Below are 22007 nucleotides of genomic sequence, written 5' to 3' on the forward strand. Positions count from 1 at the left end.
TGCAGCTGCTACAGCAAGAATGCCCTGTAGCCTTGCCTGAACCACAGCTGAGGTGGAAAGATATTTTCTAGAGTTTGTGACTTTGCTTTTCCCAGTAAATTCAACAGGGCTTCAAGTAGCAGGTAAACTGTTTAGATGCTAAAGCCACTTTGACTGCTACATGGATGGTCTTAATTTTCTGCAGTTGAGAATCTCCAGACATCCCACAAACCCTGGCTCTCTTCTCTATTTCTACACATAAAAATTTACAGCATTAAGTGCTCTCAGCTTTTCAGTGCTGCGATTTAGCCAACAATTTTTAGGTGCTTCTGTAGAACACTTCCTAATGTCAAGTAACAGCAATCTTCTCACGTAGAATGAAGAAGCAGCAGCAGCTTTCGGAGCACTGACCTATCTCAAGCTGGACTGAAACTGCTAGCACTTCTGTGACAGCAACCACCTAATCTGCAGCTTTATGGGAATATGAAGATCTTCACAGGATTAAGAGACAAAGAATTCTGAATCTCAGAAAAGCAGCTTTTCTGAAAATTTTGGTGCCTAATCCATTTATACAAATACTTTCATTACCTTCTACAGTTATAATCCTCTAGAAAAAGAGCTTGCCAGAAAATACTTCAGGAATAATTGTTTCATTTGCAACCTACCAAGTCACTTTAGAATACTGTATTTCTAAACCAAAGTCTGAGTAACATAAATCTACATAAAGCTGGGATCTGTGGATTTTAAACAGCATTCAGGTTACCTACATAAAAGACAGACAAAAATACCTGAAAAGGAGACTTTGAAATTTAATTATGTGAAACAGATTTTAAGGCACTACTACTATAGCTAGCAACTGTACAGTCAAATACAAATATTCTGTGTAATTGTACCACATCTAAATAAGTTTCTTGTAAAAACCCAGTTAACTTCAGAAAGAAAAACACACATGCTAAAGTAATCTCTCTGCAAATTAAACCCTGCAATTCTACAACAAATTCTGTTCCCCCAATACTACTGACAACATTGCAACCAAGACTGAATCTATTTGCTCCACTTGCAGATGCACATGGACCACTGTGTTTGTCATTACCACTGTTTTGTAGAACCCACATCAATTTCAAATTATATATTCAGCAAAACAGTGTTTATAATGCTTACTACTATCATTAGTATTTAAATGCTAATTATTACTGTTTCTGTTTAGGTTTTTGTATCCATGTGGTAGTTTGGGCTTCTCCTGCAGGGTTTAAGTCTATACTTCTGTTCTGTAAGACTAAAGATGCGCCTTCCATTGAAGAAATTAGAGCTTATTTCTTCTGTATTCCATCTAAGACACTGATGTGCATTCCACTCAAAAAGTGAATTACACATGTGAATCTAGGGAACTACACCACCTGCAATTAAAAAATATGATGGTTTGACTCCAGTTTTGGAGTTCAGATAGTGAAACCATTAGAGAAGTAAAATGGTATTTTTAAAATCAAAACAAATTATTAAAATAGAATATCAATTTTGCTTCCAATATTATTGTTAAGCAGTAAGATTTAGCTCACCAATGTAAAAATCTACCAAATCTGTTTAATGCATGAAAATTTCACAAAACAACCTTGGCATCCTAGACTATTTTGAACAGGAATAAGAACTGGCATTGCATAAGCCAAGAGTAAAGCAGGCAGGATAGGGGCAGCAGCTCTTTTGAATGGAAAACATATTGGTAATTTTTAATGACAGGGCCACATACCACCATTTAACATAATTATTAAAAATATATATAAACAAGATAGAAAGGCATGGTCACATATGCTCATATCCTGGGGCTTCAGTTACCGACTTTCTACAGGGTAGGTATGCACTGAAGTAAAATGTTTTACACAGGAGAGGAGAAGGAATTGCATCACATGATTATTTTGAGAACATGTTCGCCTATTTTTAATAGATAGTTGTCTAGATATGACTGATCCAGCCTTGGGGCTGGGGTTGGACTAACCCCTTCCCACCTGATTTTGGATAACTGTATATTAGTTGGGCAGCAAAGGTAAAGGTGAATGTTCTGATAAAGGTATGGTCCTCTCATATGCTCTTCTGCTGAGGAGCAGAGGACTTCTCTGGTTCTTAAGGTTTGAACTTGTTTCATAACTATATTTTGAGTGGAAGTTTAAAGTGTGTTGTGGTTTAAGCCTAGCCAGCAAGTAAGCATCATGCAGCCACTAGCTCACCCCACATCCCTAGTGGGATGGGTAGGAAAAATTAGGAAAAAAACAACCCAAGTAAAACTTGTGGTTGAGATAAGAACAGTTGACTAATTAAAATTAAATAAACAAAAACAATTATAACAATAACAGTAATGAAAAGGAATATACAAAAAAAAAAGGAGAATTAAAAAAAGGAAAAAACTGAACAAGTGCTGCCCAATGCAATTGCTTATCCCTCACCGACTGATGCACAAGCGGTGGTTCACACACCTCCATCAACTCCCCTCAGTTTATGTACTGGACATGATGGTCTTTGGTATGGGATATCCCTTTGGCTAGTTGGGGGTCAGCTGTCCTGGCCATGCTCCTTCCCAGATTCTTGTGCACTCCCAGCCTACTCACTAGCAGGACACAGGGAGAAGTAAGCCCTGCTCAGCAACAGCCAAAATATTTCCACGTTACCAACATTATTCTCACACTAAATCCAAAAACATAGCCCTGTACCAATGTTGTGGTTTGGCCCAGCTAGCACAGCAGCAGCACGACAGTCTCTCGCTTGATGCCCCCATTCACCCCCATCCTCGTTAGGATGGCAGAGGTCCCAGCAAAATCGGAGTAAAAAGATAAGCAAGGTTGTTGTGGATTGAGACAAGGGCAGGGAGGGCTCACTGCCAATTATGGTTCTGGGCAAAACAGATTCCAGTACTCGACTTAGAAAGTAGGAAAGCCTATTCTACAAGAAACAGAATGGAATAAAAACAAAAAGAGAGTAGATTGATGAGAAAATTACAACCAGCAGTTTAAGATCTCCCTCCCCCATCCCTCCTTTCTTCCTGGGCCCAGCTCACTGCTCCTGATATCTCTACCTCCTCCCCGCTCAATGGCTGAGGGGGGCAGGGAATGGGGGATGTGGTCAGTCTCTCACAGATGGGCTGTGCCGATTCTGTCTTCCCAGATGAGGACGACTCCTGGCATTCTTCCCCTGTTCCAACACGGGGTTTCTCCCCCAAGACACAGTCCTTAACGAACTTCTCTGGTGTGGGTTGCTCCCAACAGCTGCGGCTTCTGCTGATACAGCGTCCCTCACACGGGACGCAGTCCTTGGTGAATATCTCAGGTGTGGATTCTTTGCCACAGTTGCAGTTTCTGCAGTTGCAAGGTCCCTCTCTCGGGACAAGGCCTCTTGTGGGCATAAGTTTAGTGAGCTGCTTTGTCATGGGTTCCTCCCCACAGTTACAGCTGTGGATATTGGGTTCCTTCCTCAGGACACAGCCTGCTCCATCCATAGTGATAAAGGGTCCCTCCTTCAGCACACGGCCTCTTCCAGCCATAGTTTTAAAGAAGGGAACCACTGCCCCTCGCTTGGTGTCTGCAGTGAAGTGGTTGGGTCCCCCCCACGGGACATGGCCTCCTCTGGCCATAGTCAATGTCCCTGGCTCGGGGCCTTTAATGAAGTTAATTGCTGCCCCTGGTCCGGGGTCAGCTTTAGCAGAATGAGTCTCCACCCCTGATACGGGCTCATTATCAAAATGAGTCTCTACCACTGATGTGGGGTCTCTATAGAAATGAAAATAAATCTCAGCTTCAACACTTCTCTCCATAGAATGCAGAGGAGTCTCTGCTACAGCACACCTCCTCCTCTCTTTCATGGTTGTTTCTCTCACTGTTCCTACTCCTTGCACCTCCACCAGCCAGAAGAAAAAGAAGGCGCAGAGAAGAAGGAAGAAACCTCCTCTTCCAGCTTCTTCTTAAAAAGTAATCGTGGAGGCGACTCATTGGCTCAGCCCCAGAAGTGGGTCTGACTCAGAGCTGGGGAGAGTTGTGAGCAACTTCTTACAGGAGCCATCTTTACAGCCCTTTCCCCCTTACCAGAAAAGGCCGTCATGTCAAACCATGACAACCAATTACTGGGAAGAAAATTAATTCTATCCCATTTGAAACCAGGACAATTTAGAACAGTGTTAACTTTATATTCAGAAAATCTTTAACAGAATTCAAAACCACCAACTAACAGACAGTAGATGGGTAAGCATGTTATAGAGCAGTTGTAAAAGCATCAGTTAAAACGCCAGTACTTGCAGGTTAATTTGTTTTTGGGTTTTTTTTTAAATTAGAGCTATAATTCACTTCAAATCTAAAGAAGTGGTAACTTCTAAGTTGTCTTGAATTTACAAGCTCATACCAATGTGAAATCCAATGCTGCTTAAATCACCAGCTCTTCAGCGACATGAAGGATGTCTACCACACAATACTGTTACAAGTAAATAACACCTCAGTGAGGTGAAATCCAGCATTTAGATGGTAACATTTTATACTTTCCTACAGTTCAGAAACATACTCTGTTAGGGAACTGGAGCAATAAAAATATCAAGTTACTGTCCTATTATACTACTTAGAATAAATTACTGAATTACGACTGTCTGTCCAATCTTTAATACAAAATAGGTTTTCTGAAATACAGTTTTTAAAAATCAAGAGTCAAACTTGCAGATCTGTGAAGGTTTGGGGGCGGGGGGGGGAAACACACACAACTATGTGGGGAATTTTGCTTGGTTTGGTTCTTGTTTAACATATATACAACAAATGAAGGCAAATTTTGCTTCATCTGGTGTAAGCATCACACCATGAAGAGACCCATCTTTTCCCATGATGTTCATATGTCCTACCAAACTTTCAAAAGATAGTCAGATAAGTCGATCAGGCTAGTACAGAAGAGATGAAGATCCTTTTTGCTTCCTTAGGGAAGTGCAATAAGATCTCAAATGGGCCGATTGACATCCTCCTCCCCACATCCCTTCTTAATGGACTAGATCTCTGTTTTCCTCTACTGTGAACCTGTTCACCCTGAAAAATGAGGGAAGTGATCTAGGAAAAGCAATGGAAATACAGTCCTAGAAAGGACACCAGAGAGCACAAAATCAGAACCTGAAGAGCAAGATTATTGCCATAACTGTCATCCTGCCCAGTAGTTAACTGCCTCCTGTAACAAGGACCAAATCCATATTCAAGTCTCTAGTGGCAGACAGCACTAGCTGTTATACACACAGGACAGACGAGGGGCGAATGTTAGAAAGTTTGGAAGGACAAAAGTCCATTCAGCAGCATCACCACAGTGACACTGGCAAGCTGTTTACCCAAAGATCATCTTTCAGTTCAATTCAAACACAGACTTGATGAAGTATATTTACAGCAAGTCTTTGAGATCAGACTGCTTCAAATCCTAAAATCAGGAAAACAGTTGTCTCAAAACCTCTGTACAGGGAGTCAGTCACATGCTTAAAACCAGTTCCTTCAGAAGCCAAAGCATTACTTCTGGTGCCTCAGGTCAGTGTTTAATATAAGTACAGTAAACCTATGCCTAAGGTTCTATTTATCCAGCTGAGAGCAAACAAACCCATGTTTTTTTGTCCAGTGCTCTGAACTGACCAATAACCAGTCCAGAAAAAGCCATGTTACTGCAATACTTGCACGCTCTGCCTTCCCACAGCTTTGTATTTAGAGGTACACCGTTAATGCAGCTTGCAAACCAGGATGATCTTCTACCCTATGAGCTCAGGGCAGCTGAAGACATCTTCACCCACTGCTGTCTGCAGATATTCTCTCATCCCCAAAAGTAATCCCCAGAAGTAAAAAAGTTCATTAAAGTCAGAAAGTAAAGAGCTAGTAGCAGAAACTGGCACCAGACAATCACAAACAATTTTTTTCACAGAAAGCATGAGACACCTACTGTCAGAGCTCCTAAGTTAATGGTGGTTCCCCATTCAAAGGCATCACTGGGATTTTTGAAAGCTGTTTTTAAGCAGGTAACACTGTTTTTCTAAATATGTCCAACTGGGAGAGATAAAAGGATCAATAAGATCTAGAGAAAAAACAAACAAACAAAACAGGCTGAAGGCCCTTTAGTGTTGTTATCACCAGTTTGAAAGTTTGCAGGTGTAAGAGGGGGAGTCAGTCTGTGTTGCACAGCTCTTTTCAAAAGGATAGAAAAAAGTAAAGATTGTTTTATGGCTTTTAGGTAGCATTCCTCTAAAATGAAAAAAACATAGATAGCTCAGACCATGAGGTCTAAGTTACAAGCTTAATTTCATTCCCTTGCCAGTCTGCTTTGTACCATGCCACAGCAAAACTGACAGGTTCAGAGAACTGCTCTTGGCCAACTTCCATGCCCATCTTCAATCAGCACAGCCAGGCCTTACAACCCATCAGCGTACACAGTAGCTCAAGTGTCAAGAGAAAGATCTTGCCAGCAGTCATCTTATTCTCTGAGAGCTAGCAAACTTCATTATTCTCTTAGTACGTTGCTCCAAAGCAATGCATTTAAAAAGATATATTTCCATTTTCGTAGCACTGTGGTAAGAGATCCTAGATTCCCTTAACCTAATACTGTTTCGGAACTAGAAAGGCATCCACTCAGATCTGTTTTGAATAATAACGAAGGCAGTACGAATAAGTTCAGTACCCAATAGTCACATAAGGACAGAAGGCAAGAGTCATCATATATTTATGCAGGGAAGAGTACAATATTAAGAAACACTTGCCTCACCTGTGACAGCCCCATGCCAGCAGCATTATAGTACAAATTATCCATTAATTTTATCTCCGTGGAATTTTCAGCTAATGGAAAAGCTATTGCAGAATTAAAGCTTTTAGTGATGCAAGAAGCTTGCAGTGCACATTCAGCTAAACACTGTAAGTTATACACGAACTCTAAGTTGCATAGAAAAGCTCTGAGAAATGAAACTGTGAGAGTGTTCTGGTTTAGATGAAAAAACAGACTGATTTCCTTCTGAAGTGACGCAAAGCACACTAATCAAGCTAATTAAATGCTCAGGATAAGGAATATACAAAACAACGTGTATCGAGGCATACCTCGTTTTCAAAAGTTCATGATGTTACTGTTAGACATTTTTCTCTTACTCAGTCCTTCTAATAAAAGTGAAAAAGATGCAAGAAATAATATTTTCACTTATGAAGCTCCACTTTTTAACTACTTCATCCCGTCTGTTTTATATTATGTCCAATAAAAATGACATATAAGGCAACTGTCTGCAGAATTCATTCAAGGACTGCAAATATCAAGGAACTGTTTAAAGCTTGAAGTGGACTTGGTCTACAAAGGCCTAATTTGAAAGAAGCTAAAATTTAGCCAATGGAAATCTAGGGTGAAGAAATACAGTTCTCATGGAAGTCTTCTAACAAGTTAATCAGTAAGTTATATCACTAAGTAAGAAAATAGAATCTTCTATACTCAACTAACACAAAAAAACCCCACCAGTTACATTAAATTTCAGAACATTTACAGTCATAAATGACAACTAATTAATTTTGTCCTTCTAGGTTCAAAGCTGCACTAGGCAATGTTTCTGAAGGTTAACACGATTCAGCCAGAAGGCAGACTATTCATCACCAAAATAAGCTTATGAGAACTAAGGTTCATTTAGATCTATTCCATTCCCACAAGCAAATGAATGATTAGTTCAAGTAATTTTCCCACTTACATTGTACATTTGTTAACACTGTATAAAACTGAAACCAAAAAGCTAAAATTATCCCAGGTAGATTGTTGCTATTCAGAGACTATCCACACAACAGCTACCTGAAGGGAACACACAGAGAAACCAGATTCTTCTCAGAGGTCCAAGGTAGTAGGATGAGGAGTACAAGATTAAAGTTGCAAGAACAGAAATTCCAATTAGACATCAGGAAATAAGTTAACAATGAAGGCAACCAAATGTTGTAACTAGCTACTCAAAGAGAGTTAGTACTAGAAGTGTTTATCTTTAGAGGCATTCATAGAATCATAGAATGGCAGGGTTGGAAGGGACCTTTAGAGATCATCTCGTCCAACCCCCCTGCAGAAGCAGGTAAATTCAAAATTCAATTCATTTCAAAACTCAACTGCACAAATCCTGAGCAAGTTGACAAAGTTGGTCCTGCAACAGATTGGACCAGATGTCAACTTCCACAAGTACCTTCCAGTTCAAAATTACATTGATTCTGCAACATTTGCCTGATGACCATTTCATAGACCAGCTGATGGTGAGAAGAACAGATGATGCAGCCCTTGATTTAATCTTGAGTAGTATGTAGGACTTTGTTCAAAAACCTTACTGCTGAAGAACCTTTCTAAGATGAACAAGAGCATACCAAGATTCAGCATCTCTGTAGGAGTAACAAGAACCATGAATTCCATCACAGCTGCACTTAGCTTCAAAAGAAGATACTAAAATAAAAGATGCAAAGCTGCAGTAAGAAGGATGAGATCCTTACAGGTAGCATACAGAGAAAGCAAAGACACCAGATACAGATATAGCAGTTAGTATGAAAAACTGGAAGGCAAAAGAAAACAGGTAGAACAAAGAAGCAGTACTCAAATGAACATGGCCATGTAGGACCCTTAATTTGTCAAAATAAGATTAAAAAAAAGCAGACATACAGATCCTTTATGCAAGTTACAAGAGGAATAATTAAAAAAAAAAAAAATCCCCTTCTTTTTCCAAAATGCACCAAGAAGAATGCATAGAACCAAGAGATGACCAGCATACAGAAAGATGATCATCTGGAAAATACACACAGAACAGTGTTTTCTTCACAGCTGTTCAGTTTCTTCTAATCTTTGAAGAAGACTGAAGCCTTTGTCTTGAGGACTCCCTGGGTCTATCTCAAGCCATAGAACAGAATAGAAGGGAACTAGAACAAAGGTACTAGGATATGTTTTGATGTGGTTTGAACAGCCAACACAGTTAACAGTGATATACAACTGCTCATTTGAAACAAAAGTGAATATACATTATTTACCAAAGAGCAGAAGAGTGGAAAGTATGATGTGACTTTTAAAGGAACTTCAAGAAAGACCTCAAACAATAAGCCTGTAAGCCTTATGTCTCTATCAAGCAAGTTAAGAGAAAAGGGCAGCACGAGTCCTACATAAACAAGGAAGAATCTTCAGAGGGAAATCCGGATTCACAGACCTAGTAAAATACTCTAAAGGAAGTAGCAAGCACAGGCACTAGAGGCACATAGCTGTTGCAGTTGGTGTGAATGCTCAGAAGTCTTGCAACATTAAAATAAAAGCTTTGAAGGAAGTTAAGTGGTCACACGTGAGATAAAAGGTCCTTTCACAGACAATAACTGGTAAAGAGATGGTAAGGAGACATCAGGATTCTTACTCAGTTCTTACTCAGTGGAAGATGCTGACTATTTCTTTTTCACAGATACTGATGCACCGTGTTAAGTACATTCATAAATTACCTGAAAATTAACTCATAAAATTAAGACCGGTGTCAACATTACAACCATAAACATTTTTGGAGGGACTTTACAGGACTGAATGACTAGACAATAATTTGCAGATTAACCTCAGCAGAGGTAAGCAATATGAATGTAAAAATAACAATATGAACCAACAAGCTGTGAGCTCATTACTGACAAGAGAGTAAGACAGTGGTGTAACAGCATATAGCTTCATGATCTGGAAAAAAGCAAGGGAACACTAAATAGTATATCACTGCAATAGTATACCACTGGAAAAATTGCAAACTCTTGGGTACAGCACACGTATATGTAGGGACAGTTCATGGTACAACACTGGAAAACTACAGGCTGACCATGTAGGTTAGAATATGTCAAGTCCAATGCAAACTCATTAATACTTTATCTCGATTCACCCTGAACTATTGCCATGCCAGTGACCATAGTAATAGTTAAGCAGCCACAGACTATCAAGTTCAGCAATACAGCTTGTTCCCCATTCCAGTCCTGTATATCCACCCTGATTTTAGTACTCTTAACACTGTCAGAGAGCTGCATTTGGACGTAGTGCTCCTGCATAGTCAGAACAGAAGCCACTCGTGGACATAGCTATACTCCCTTGCCATCCTGAAGCATCTAGAGAAAAAAATACTTTCTATTCCCAGTAATAGAATAGATAATCTCTCAACAATCTCTTGCCGCACAGTAATCTTTATAGCATGTACAGTCTTTGTTGTACATGGAGGTCAGCAATTCTCTCTTTCCTTAGCCAGCCACCAATCTCTTCCAACATAACTCAGAAGCCTGCAAGGACCCTTGAGTAGGGAAATCTGCAAAGAGGCATCATCTCCTGTGCCAAGAAACTAGTCTAGAAAGAACTTCAACAAGCACAATCATCCTTACATGGTCAGGATGTTGACCATTGCCTGTTGACTGCGGCACACAGGCACAGGTCTGGATCACCTTTCTGAACTGAGTCATTGTTAAATCTTTGCTTACCTGAATGAAAGTAGCACCCTCTACTGCTGCCTTCAGGTCTGTACAGATGCTAATGAGAGACAGTTGCTGCTCTGCACTCAAAGCTCCTCTCAAGAACCCCGACTCCTCCAGCTCTTTCATTTGTTTGCTGACAGAAACAAAACATACATTTAAGTACTTTATCATTGTTAACCCCGCATTTTTTTTTTAAAGCCTCTTAAAGAACTCAGTGATATTATGCTATTTACCACATGCCTGAATATTTTCATACTAAAAAACCCCCAAGATTAGTTTCAGCCATTTCTCTTTGCTCCCTCCATCTTACAACATTTTTTTTCCATTCTTCAAGCACGGACAGCTCTAAGATCTACTCCCAGATGAAAGCTTGCCACCACCCCAAACTGATTTTCACTGGTGCAGGACCAGCAAGAGGTTTTATACTCATATTTGATATGAGGAGAGGTATTTTTAAATCTAGCTTTACAACAACAGGTTTTTTTTGTTACAAAGATTTACAGTTAAACAGTGTTCCTGCTGCACAGAAATAAACACATTTCATAGAGCCAGCAGCCCTTCCTAGAAAGCCATACCCCTACACAGATAATGGCTACAAGAGCAAGAGTCAGAAAAATCAAGCAGTTACTAAATTTAGTGAATGTTCAAGCACACATCATTGCTGTAGCTAGACATGCCACCATCTCAGAAAAAGTATTTACAGTTTGAAATCCTTGAAAGCCCAGAGCAAGCAAGTCATTTTCAAAACTGTAAAAAGACACTTAGAGGAGCAATTTCCACAGAAATTAAGTGGGATTAAACTATCTGATCACAATGAATCTAAAGCTATCTGATGTAGCCATTCTCACAGTTCAATCTGTCCATTACCTCAAGACAGAACTCCTCTGAGTCTTTTGTTCAGCAAAATCTGTTCATCCTGAAGACATAAGGAACTTGCACTAATGATTAGCAGCAGGGGAAAAAAATCAAAAAGAATCCCTTCTTCTCCCTAACAATATCTAGTTCTGAAGCTTTGGCTTCTTTTTGGATGCCTTTTTACATAATAAATTGTACATGCCGCTCAGCTGGAGCAGGGAAAAGCTGTAACAGAGAAGCTGTAAGTCTAGAAAAAGTCAGTGTATTTCTGTACTTCACAAATCATATAACTCCATACAGGCATAACCAGTGATCCTTCACGTGCTTCAGAAGTGACTGTGGCACACATGACAGTCTTCATTAGGGGCTTTACAGGACAGTACATGTTAAATGGGCAGAATTTACTTATATAAGCCTAGATTATCTCCATTACCAGCCACATCTCACTCTTTAATATACCTGCCCAGGCCCCTCTGTGTATCCAGAGAATAACACTGCATTCATTTTTCTATCTAGAGACCTCAAAGAAGAGGCCTCATATGTTTGTGACACTCTACAGCAGCCAGAGATGGACACCATCCTTAGTCCTTACGAAGCAGGGCAGGCAGGCAGGCAGCCAGCCAGCCACTAGACTGGGATGTCAGCCCCAAACTGCTTCTCTAGCCAAGCTCCAGCACTTACACCCTGAGGCAGTTTTGTCACCTCCAGCCAGTGACACTACTGCAGGCACCTTTACATTAGCAATCCTGAACAAATCAGACAAGGAGCAGATGGATCTCAGCTCTTAGTTGCTTTATGAAGTGGCAGGAGATGTTGTATATATTTTTCAAGCAGCATTTTAAAATGAAAAGGGAGAAGGCTGTAGAACATTGCCTCTATCTCTTTTCTTCCTTCCCTTTCCAGGCCATCTGCTGAGTGTCTAATAATGCACTCTCACTTTGTCAAACCATTCTTTTCTTTAGAGCTCATTCCTGCCAACAAGTATTGAGTCCATAGATCAAATAAAAATATTGTTTCTTCCTCCATATTTCCTAAACACAATGAATGGGATCTCATCTACCCTCTCAATATGCACATCTGAGAAAATTATTTATTCTCTTTTAGAGAAGAAAGAACTAAGCATTTCCGGTGCATTTGGCTGATCTTTTTCTAGGCATCCAAGTATGCAATCTATCTTATGTTATGATGGAAGTACCTATTTATTCCCAAAGAAAATAGCTCAGAATGAGAAATTTACACCACAATATTCAGAAATCAAAGATTCAAGTTTGCAGGGATTTGTTTAAACACAATCCACTTTCTCTTAACTATATACAAGCAGGGAAAACCTGAGCAGAGGTTCAGACTAGGCTCTCAAATCTTTAGCTTGAACTAGCACACTAAATCCACCATTAACTTCCAAAGAATCAGAATTTTCCTTCAGCATCCCTTGTAGTTGTGTTATGCCCAAGAAACTACAGCAAATATAGGCCCTATCACTTTAATTGTAGCTTTGTTAAGAGGTCATTAATTTGCAGAGCAGGTGATGTTTATTTCATGTCCTTTCTTCCACCTTAAGTAGCAGAAGACAGAACACTTGTTTCCCAGCAAACAAAACAGTTTCCTAAGATATCTGACACCAACCCAGAGCAACAAGGAGCACTCAGTAGACAGCAGTAGCCAAAAACAGCATAGAGCAGTTCTACTCCCAGTTTAGCTCAGTCAGAAGAAACAAATACCTTTAGTAACTGTAAAATATGTACTTTAAATGACAGAATTCCCAGTGACCTGGTGGCTCTGTTTGAAGTTGGTAAATGGGACAGTGAACCTTCTAAACCAGAATATGCATCCATATTTCAAGTAAGGAAGAACAAATCCAACAATAATGAAAATCCACATGTATGTGCACAGAGGACTCACTTCTACAAGCATTAATTTTCTACTCTTCAGTGAACTGCTTCAGCAATTAACTCCAGATAATCATCTCGGTACTGCAAGTTCTAACACTTCCTCTTTATTTTTGCCAGAGCTGATCATGGACAACGATTTTTTACTCTTAGGCAGTGTATGCTTGGGCAAACATCAAGGCATTGCATTCTGTTTACACTGGACAAGAGCTTTGAAAAGGTTCAATTATTCTTAGATACAAAATGAGACCAAGAGTCACACACTTTTTAGACACTGCTCAGGTCTGTCCTTTCTGCTTCCCTGGAGTCCTTTGGAGCACCAAAATTAGTATTCCTACCAGCTTATGCAGTCCAACAATGATGAAAAGAGTTTCAGCCATTAGCTTTCTGCCTTTTTTCTCAAATGTGTATTTAGGTTCAAAAAACAAGTACTTAAACACAATCCCTCTAAGTAGCAACAGAGAACGAAACAGCAAATCCATCAAGTTTCTGGATGACTTCCCCATCTGGTTTCCTATCAACAAAGCAAATGGATGGCTGTAAAGCACAGACCTCTGCCTGTAAGCAGTGTGTGCATTAAAAAATGGGAAATGAGAAGGTTCGGCTCCATTTTCCAAGCTGCCAGGGTGCACCACAGATTGCTAGGCAGGAGTTCCACGCAAGACTTAAGGCTTCCAGCACACTAAAGGTGCCAGTGCCTCATCTGTAAAGGAATGGCTGCAACTAAACTAGAGTATCCGAACTTGTGACTCATTCATGCCTTGTGAGGCAAGATGGCAAGGAACCAATTAGAGAACCATTTAGGTTGAAAGTGACCATAAAGACTGTGGAGTCCAACCATAAACCTTACACTGCCAAGCCCGCCACTAAAGCACATCCCTAAGCACCACATTTACACATCTGAAATATCTTTAGGGATGATGATTCAATCACTTCCCTGTTCCCACTTTCAAGGATGTTCCAATGCGCGATAACACTTTTTGTGAAGAAAGCTTTCCTAATATCCAATCTAACAAAGCATTTCCTCCAATTCAAAAGGTCTGATGAGTGGATAGTTAAGAAGTTAATCTCCTGGGTGCACTTGCATCCCCTTCTTGTTCATTGTCTATTGCTTTTAAAACACAAACCCAAAATTTAAATTTTCAGAGATCATAATAGAATTCCCTGTTTCTGTCAAGAAGAGAGTGAAGTTCTTGTTCCCATTCTGTGCAATATAACACTACTCTCATTCTCCCTGGTCCTCTGAAATACCACTCCATGATTGGCAAGAGGGATTCTAAAAGGCTAGAGTGATGTACTAAGAGCTGACTTTTCTTTTTCTTCCACAAGTTTTTATAGAAGTTTGCAGCACCTATCTCCTGTTACACATCTCTCTTTCTCTGCCAGTGATGACCATTCTTTCTCTCCTAAACAAAAAATATTCCTGTCAACAACGACAATCTTCACAGTAGCCATTTATTTAAATCAGTATAGTTATTTAAAGCATGGAAGAGGAAACATTATTTGTGCATTACTTAATTCTAGCCTTCTTTCTCAGGAAGTTTTTTTGCCTCCCCTTCACCAACAGATTTATTTACATTCTGTCTGTTTTGTTCCACAAATTCAGCCTTCCAAATACTAAACTCTCCTTATATTCCCCTCGGATATCAGATTGCCCACACTTTTGGCAAAGGAGCTTCCCCTGGTATTTATCAAACTTTAACATACAAAGGAGAGCTGTTTGTACTTCCAGCAGTCTACCACTGACCTCTACTGGAAGACTTCTTACTCAAAGCAGCCCAGACTTCAGGGTGAACATCCCTGAGTCTGAGCACAGGCTGAGATCATTGTGACCATCTCCATAGCACGTACCACAAGACTTCACTTCGCAGTTGTATCGTGTGAACAGTTGGAAGCCTTTGACTAACACCTGTAAGGTCGTTTAAGAATGAAGAATGCACATCCATAAGAACGTCTTCATTTTACAGCTCACACTTTATCTAACTTCAGAGTTTTGCTGTTGCACCCTACTAACCACATCAACACTACTCTGGGAACTGAGCCAGTATGCGCTTCAAGATAAGGCATCCAATTTATAACACCACTCCTGATCAACATAAACTGCCTGGGCCAGTCATGGTTACAAATCTTGTTCTAAAAGTTTTTGCAGAAGGACCTTGTAACTGATGCTAATACTTAACCCGTCTTGTTCATGCCCCAGTGCCTCACCTTTATCCACAGCTACTACTGGGCAGTCATGCTATTCACCACACATCGCTGCAGCATGTAAACACTTTCAAGACTAAAGACCACTTAATCATAAACTGCCCAAACTAGCAAGGAAAAGGAGATGAAGAAAAGACAACACCAAAATTACTCTTCACAAGCTCAGCCAGCCAGCATTAACCAAACATTGGGACCATTAACCAGTCATAGCATCAGACTGCTATCATAGAATGGTAGGGTTGGAAGGGACCTTTAGAGATCATCTAGTCCAATCCCCTTGCAGAAGTAGGTCTACACAGGAACATGTGCAGGTGGGTCTTGAAGACCTCCAAGGAAGGAGACTCCACACTCTCCCTGGGCAGCCTGTGCCAGGGCTCCGTCATCCTCACAGTAAAATAGTTTTTTCTTATGTTTAAATGGAACTTTTTGTGTTCCAGCTTCATCCCATTACCCCTTGTCCTGTTGCTAGGCACAATAGAAAAAAGGGATGCCCCAACCTTCCTGCTAGGAGGCTTTTTCTATGGCTCAATATTTTGTTTAAGTTCAGGTTCAAGATGGAAATTCTCACCAAAGTTATCCTACCTAAAATAAAGACCCACAGTCCACATCCCTGCATCTGACCCAGATTGAATCCTAGATCTTCCACACAGTCAGACACACTGGCTGAAACAGGCCTGGGAAGTCTCCTGTCCAGCTTGCACCTGAAGCAAAACTGTTGCTAACATGAGATGAGATAAGCCTTGATTTGATGTACGGAGATTTCAACAGCTTTTGGACAACTTGTTACTTCTGTTTATCAGTCAAATGTCAACACCATCACCATTCTCAAAGCATGGCCTTTGTAATTGCAAAAAAAAAAAAAAAAAAAAATCAGTCTTATTTAAAATCATATATTCTACCTGCCCAGGGGAGAAGACATTTCCCTTTTGGGGTGTTTTGGGTTTTGACTACAGAATGGCCAGGCAAAACCTTTGGAAAGATAGACAAAGCCTATTAACACATTCTCTAGTTAGTTCTGCAATTGAGGCAATTTGCCCAGCTAATTAATTGCACTATTCAGGAGTGGTGTGAACAGATAAAATTGAAAGGTAGATTCAAGCCTATGATTTATCACCAACTTGATGCATCAGTGTCAGGCATGAAAGATTAAAATACACTTTTATAAGAATTGTCTACTTGTAATGTGTCCACTCAAAGGAGATCCTTTATATTTTTGTAACACCTAAGCCAAGCTGTGTTTTGCCCTCCATACAAATACAGCGTCAATACAATACAGATCAGACACTGAAAGGGGAAGCCCACTTGAGAAAAGTATTTAATCCCACAGCCACAAAACTGCTATGAGCTAATAAAAACAGAGTGAAGCCTCTGTCAGTGTACTTCTTGTGCCACAGAAACAATCCAGTAAGCTGTTCTCCTTTTTATACAAACAAAGCTAAAGAGGGCATCAGACAGCAAGATGTACATTCAAATGTTTTTTTCTAGGAACTAGTCTCCTGCTGGAATGAGAGGTGACAAGCCTGAGTTGGGACGGGGAAAGTCTTGCTTTTCACAGCAACTGTGACCCTACAGCAGGAAAAAAGTTACAGTTGCTTAGTGTAATACTGCACTTTACTACATATAAAGTCAATTAAAATTTATGATTAAGTGTGATATTCTGATCTTAAGGCTGCTTAGCTCCAGCTCTTTAGAGGCCCAACATCTTTGAACCATGTGGAAGAGAAATCTATAGTCAGATAAAGCTGACATACAACAGTCTCACTCTTGAGTTTAGACTCAGCACCACACAACTTTAGCACCTTATATCCATTTACAGAAGGCAGAGTTCTGTAGAAGTCGTTCTGGAAGACCGTATCTCAGTAATAATTTCTTTTCATTTTAATAAAGTAATTTAAGGGACAAGGTCCCTATTACTCAATAGGGTGAGAGTCAAAAGTTGCTTCCTTTCCAACCACGTACTTTCATGTTTTGATACTACCATTGTATTTCACCTTGTAACAAAAGCAGAAATAGTAAAGTTATGTGCCTATATCCCCAGACACAATTCCCACTTCACAACGTCAGCTTCAATCTATCAAAGAAAATTTTTCACTTGGGCTAAGAGAAGAAAGGAAGGCTCAGAAAGTAGAAAAGAGCTTCTAGTATAAATTTACTGTTTAGTGCAGTTGAATACAATAATGTAGTTTTAAAAATAATCCTGTCAATATTTTAGCACAGGCTACTTCTGAAATCTTCTATGATTTCTTTTTCTTAAGTTAGCTATAGCCTCTATACATACAATTTTGGGGGGGTTTATACATTAAAATCAGTTACTTGCTCCTGTGTCCTGGAAGGGATTCAGTTTTGTATCTAAGTAAATACCATATTTAATCAGCATCTACTTCTGGAAAGAAATCATTGAACGCACAAGCAAATATTTGAGTCTTAGTGTCCTCTTCAGAGTCAACTAAACTTTTTTTCCACAGAAACAGTCTTTCATTACATGTGCAAAAACTGTTCTATATAACTTGCTACATAGGGGAAAAAATACAGCATTTACAATGGATAATTATAACAATAGCACAGTAGCTATTTGAAAAAAAAAGTTCACATATTACAAGAATCTTAAAGGGAGGGAGGGGAGCATGCACTAAAACGCTTCTGCATTTAATGTTTTAGGATTACTTTCAGGAATAGGCCATTACTTGTTTTTCTAATTCTCAATATCTCAAAGTTTATCAATTTTCCATTCAAGTCAGAATCACATTGACTCAGAAGAAAGCAAAATACAAAAAGTTACATTTTCCAAGACAGGTTACTACAGCCTGTATTCAGCAAGTCAAGTGTGGCATAAAGTTGTTCATTAGTTTGTTTCTTCAGTAGAAGAAAAGGTTGTTCCATTAAAGCAGACACTGGTTAATAATGCCCCGGTACATCCAGTTCAATCCAACACAAGGTCACTTGCTGTCTCAGAGCACTGTCTGCCAAGTGTCTAGCAACAGGCAGACAGTCAGTAAATGCATCACACCATGTTAGACCTCAGTAAAGATATTCTCTTTTTCTTTCTGTGTCTCTTGATAACATGGCAAAATTACATGTATTCCTACTTGTTTCAGTGGATCCAAATCCCATACTTTAAGCACACTTTTCTGCCCATAATGTGAAGCAAGTGAAGACATTATGCAGGCTCTCATGATGATTGTAGGTCCATCCAGAATCACACAACCTCTTGCAGGACCTACACACTCCTGCTGCCCACCTAATGTTGTGCAAGAGTTGAATTCATTAAGTTAATGAACTCTGAGATGGCCTTTATATAAATTCAGAATGAATTACAAGCTAATGTACTAAAAGTCCACCACATAAAAAATAGTTAATACTTAAGAATCATTTTTGTCAAAGGAGTATAATCTTTCAGATTATTATTTATTACCCAAATCCCTGTTTTCTTTTGCTTAGAAACAGGAAACTACAAACAGTCCACTGTATTCTCTAGTTTCTTCTTCATATGTAGAATATCTCCATACACTAAAAGTTCATGGACTGCAGACTAGAGTGGAACAAGCACTTTTCAATACTAACACAAAAAAAAAACCAAAAACAAAACCAACCCCCCTAAGCCTAGAAATCTTCTTAAGAGTACTAGCTATTTGGAGAGAAAATTAACAGCAAATCCCAGAAAGTCCAGAGAGGTAGCCATCAACTGGCTTTGCTAGTTGCTCTCTCCCATGAGCCCTTGCTACCTTCAAGCTCCAGCTCTTACACAAGTGTCTTATCAGTAACCCAAAGAGATTTACGGCAGGTTCTATGCGATGAAACCAGTGCAAAGATGTTCAAGTTTGACCGTATTTTGATAGATACGATCATTAAAATACTGGTTGAAGAAACTGCCTAGCTTGTTTTCTTGTCACAAAGACTACATTGTCATGGAACTTGGCCTTTTAACTAGATGTTACAACAGCCAGGATACACAAGTTAATTATTTAAGTTGAGTTACGAACACCTTATGTAAGAGGCAAAACTTGCCTTGAACTCTTATGAGGCAGAACATGCTGGCACAGGACAGCATAGAGACACTCAAATAGCTTTCTACCCTATTATACATGACATTTTATGCTGCACTTTTCCAAGCCAAAACCTTTGAAAGGCTAAAGTCCTCGTTTTGGTACTAGAGAAAGAAATAAAATAGGGGAGAGTGCTGCCATTAATAATGTAAACTGCAAAGCTGCTCCCTTCACAATAACCCAGAATCTCTTCATGACTACCACTATGACAGCAATACTGTAAAAACCAAAAACTGTCCATCTCCGTCAGAGTGAAGATCTCTATTGCTATTCCTAAATGACAAACACCTACTTGGAAACTGAGGTTTGGGGAAAACAAAAAAACTTTTTTTAAGTTGTAGGAGATACATTTTTTCCTCCTTTCATTATAAAGCCCTTTTTAGGAAAGCTCACTAGATATCACACACCTCTAAATCTGCAACCACTAAGCTGACCTAGAAGGAGCTTCTGAAGGCTGCAAGCCTCGGTACAAAAAGCAATCGGGATGCAACACACCACAACCTTTTTCACTCCGAGGGATCATGAAAGGACTGACACATTTAGACAGATGCTGATCATGAAGCAACCTGAATTTTAGCCTAAATGCCAATACAACAACATAAGGTTGTGCACAGAACCACTCTTTAAATGCACTCTCCCTTTTACAGGCATATAAAAGTTGCATTTCCAGGACTGGCAAGAAGAGAGGGAATAGGACCAACCAGACACTGTCCTTTCTAACATAAGAACTAGGGGACAAACGAAGCAACTGAGGAGCCAGGTTTAAAACAAACAGAAGGGTATAGCTGTTCACACAGCAAACAATAAACCTGCAGGTCACAAAGTCCTTTGGCAAGGAGGCTGCAAAAGGATTTACACAGGTTCAAGAGAAGGTTAGAGAAATACTCAGAAGAAATCCAGTTAAGAGTTACTGAATACATAAAGTAGCTTCTAGGTACTGAATGTTGGGGGGATGGGAGTAGACAGGCAGGACTTGAACTTGTATTTCTGTTGTGTACCTAAAGCATGAGATACATAGTGCCATAATGGCACCTGGCAACAGTGAAAAGGGCTAGAGGACTGCTGGTCTGAACCAGTGTGACTGTTCCCCTGCTCAGACCCTCAAACATGCTACTTCTAAAGATGCTTCCCAAGCTCTATTAATATAACTGTAGTAGCATTTTCAGTGGAACTAGCAACCTCTTCTTCTAGGGCCCAAAGATACTAGCTTAGGAATTTTAAAAACTCTAGTTATAAAATATAAACAATTGTATAAGGGCTCCTCAGCCATTCATATTAACCTACTATCATTTTTAATTATTCTTTATTGTCTTTCTATACAAAAAAAAAAATCTCTTACATTCATGTATCTTAACCTTAGTCTATAGATAACTTAACCATGGTAAATATGATTTCAAGAACTGGATTTAAACTTCAGCTCTTAAATCACTACTTAAGAATTAAAAGTGCTCTTCAGAAATGTCATTGAGAAATTTGGGAGCATAGTTGTTCTGATCTGATCAGATCTGTACAGTATCTGTACTTCTATGTTAAATTCTCCTTCAAAGCTTAAACTCCATACTTCTTTAAATAGTAAGATACAGCTGTTAATTCATAATTACAGAAATCCCTCAGTTTCATTACAATCCCAGTCACTTCAAGCCAGGTGACCTACCGTATATTTTCCAGTGCACTTGTTAGCTGCTGCTGTGCAATATCATACAGTTTCACTCTAAAGCCTCCAGCAGCAAATACCATAGCCCAGCTGCGACCAATGAGACCACTGAAAAGAAAATATATATCAGCTAATTAATAAATAAGCATTGGAAAGAGGAAAACAAAGCCTGGACTCTTCAATATTTGATTAAAAGATCAGTTACATATTGATAAGAAATTAATCTCTCAGACAAATATCCTTTGTTAGCTGTGTATCAGTTTCTCCAAGACCTGGGACACAATAAAGAAGAAAAAAAAAAAAAACAAACCCAAAACAAAACAAGACAGTAGAACTGAAGTAGTAGGAACCACTACTTTGGGACACCGGACCCAAGTACCAATAGTTTTGTCAGCTACAATCTTAACCTGGAGTTGACAGATGAAATTACATTAAAGATATTTCTTTTGGCAAAACTGCAAACCGTCATTTGTCCAGTTTATGGTCTACAGATGACAACAATCTATCAGTCCATGAATTCAGGATTTTGCTTCAGAGATGATCAGAAAACTTTAGGCCCAGCTACCATGGGTCCTTAGCAATTCATGAAATGTCATAAACATGTGACAAGGGAAAAAACCCACACACCACCAAACATGGGTTTGGTACTACTTTTCCATCTAGCGCCTCTAGCACTGCCTTTATTTTTAGATGAGACACTCTACCATGCTGGAAGCACACAGGAACAGTCTGCCTACTGAAGTCATGTTACTGAGAAATACATAGAGGAAAGTTGGTGTAACTGACAATTTTATTACATTTCTCAAAGTAACACAGGTTTTCACTAAATTACATTTATAGCAGACATCAGCCTCCTTGGCTGGCACAGTGTCATAAGCCTAAATAACCTGAGATCACAAGAAAAAAAAATGCTAAAACAGATAGAAGACAGAACTCTGCATTTGTG

At 39.4% G+C, this 22007-nt stretch overlaps 1 protein-coding gene across 2 annotated transcripts in view; it reads right to left on the minus strand.

The window, feature by feature from the left end:
- CRYL1 (crystallin lambda 1) overlaps positions 1–22007 on the minus strand; it is a 53854-nt gene that overhangs the window by 29544 nt on the left and 2303 nt on the right. For both annotated transcript variants that reach the window (XM_061992376.1, XM_061992386.1), the window contains exons 2-3: positions 21062–21169; positions 10425–10551 (exon numbers count right to left, since the gene is read on the minus strand). In XM_061992376.1, coding sequence (XP_061848360.1) covers positions 10425–10551; positions 21062–21169 — 235 coding nt within the window. The remainder of the gene's footprint in view (positions 1–10424; positions 10552–21061; positions 21170–22007) is intronic.

The sequence above is a fragment of the Colius striatus genome, chromosome 1 (assembly GCF_028858725.1).
Source record: "Colius striatus isolate bColStr4 chromosome 1, bColStr4.1.hap1, whole genome shotgun sequence".
Lineage (NCBI taxonomy): Eukaryota > Metazoa > Chordata > Aves > Coliiformes > Coliidae > Colius > Colius striatus.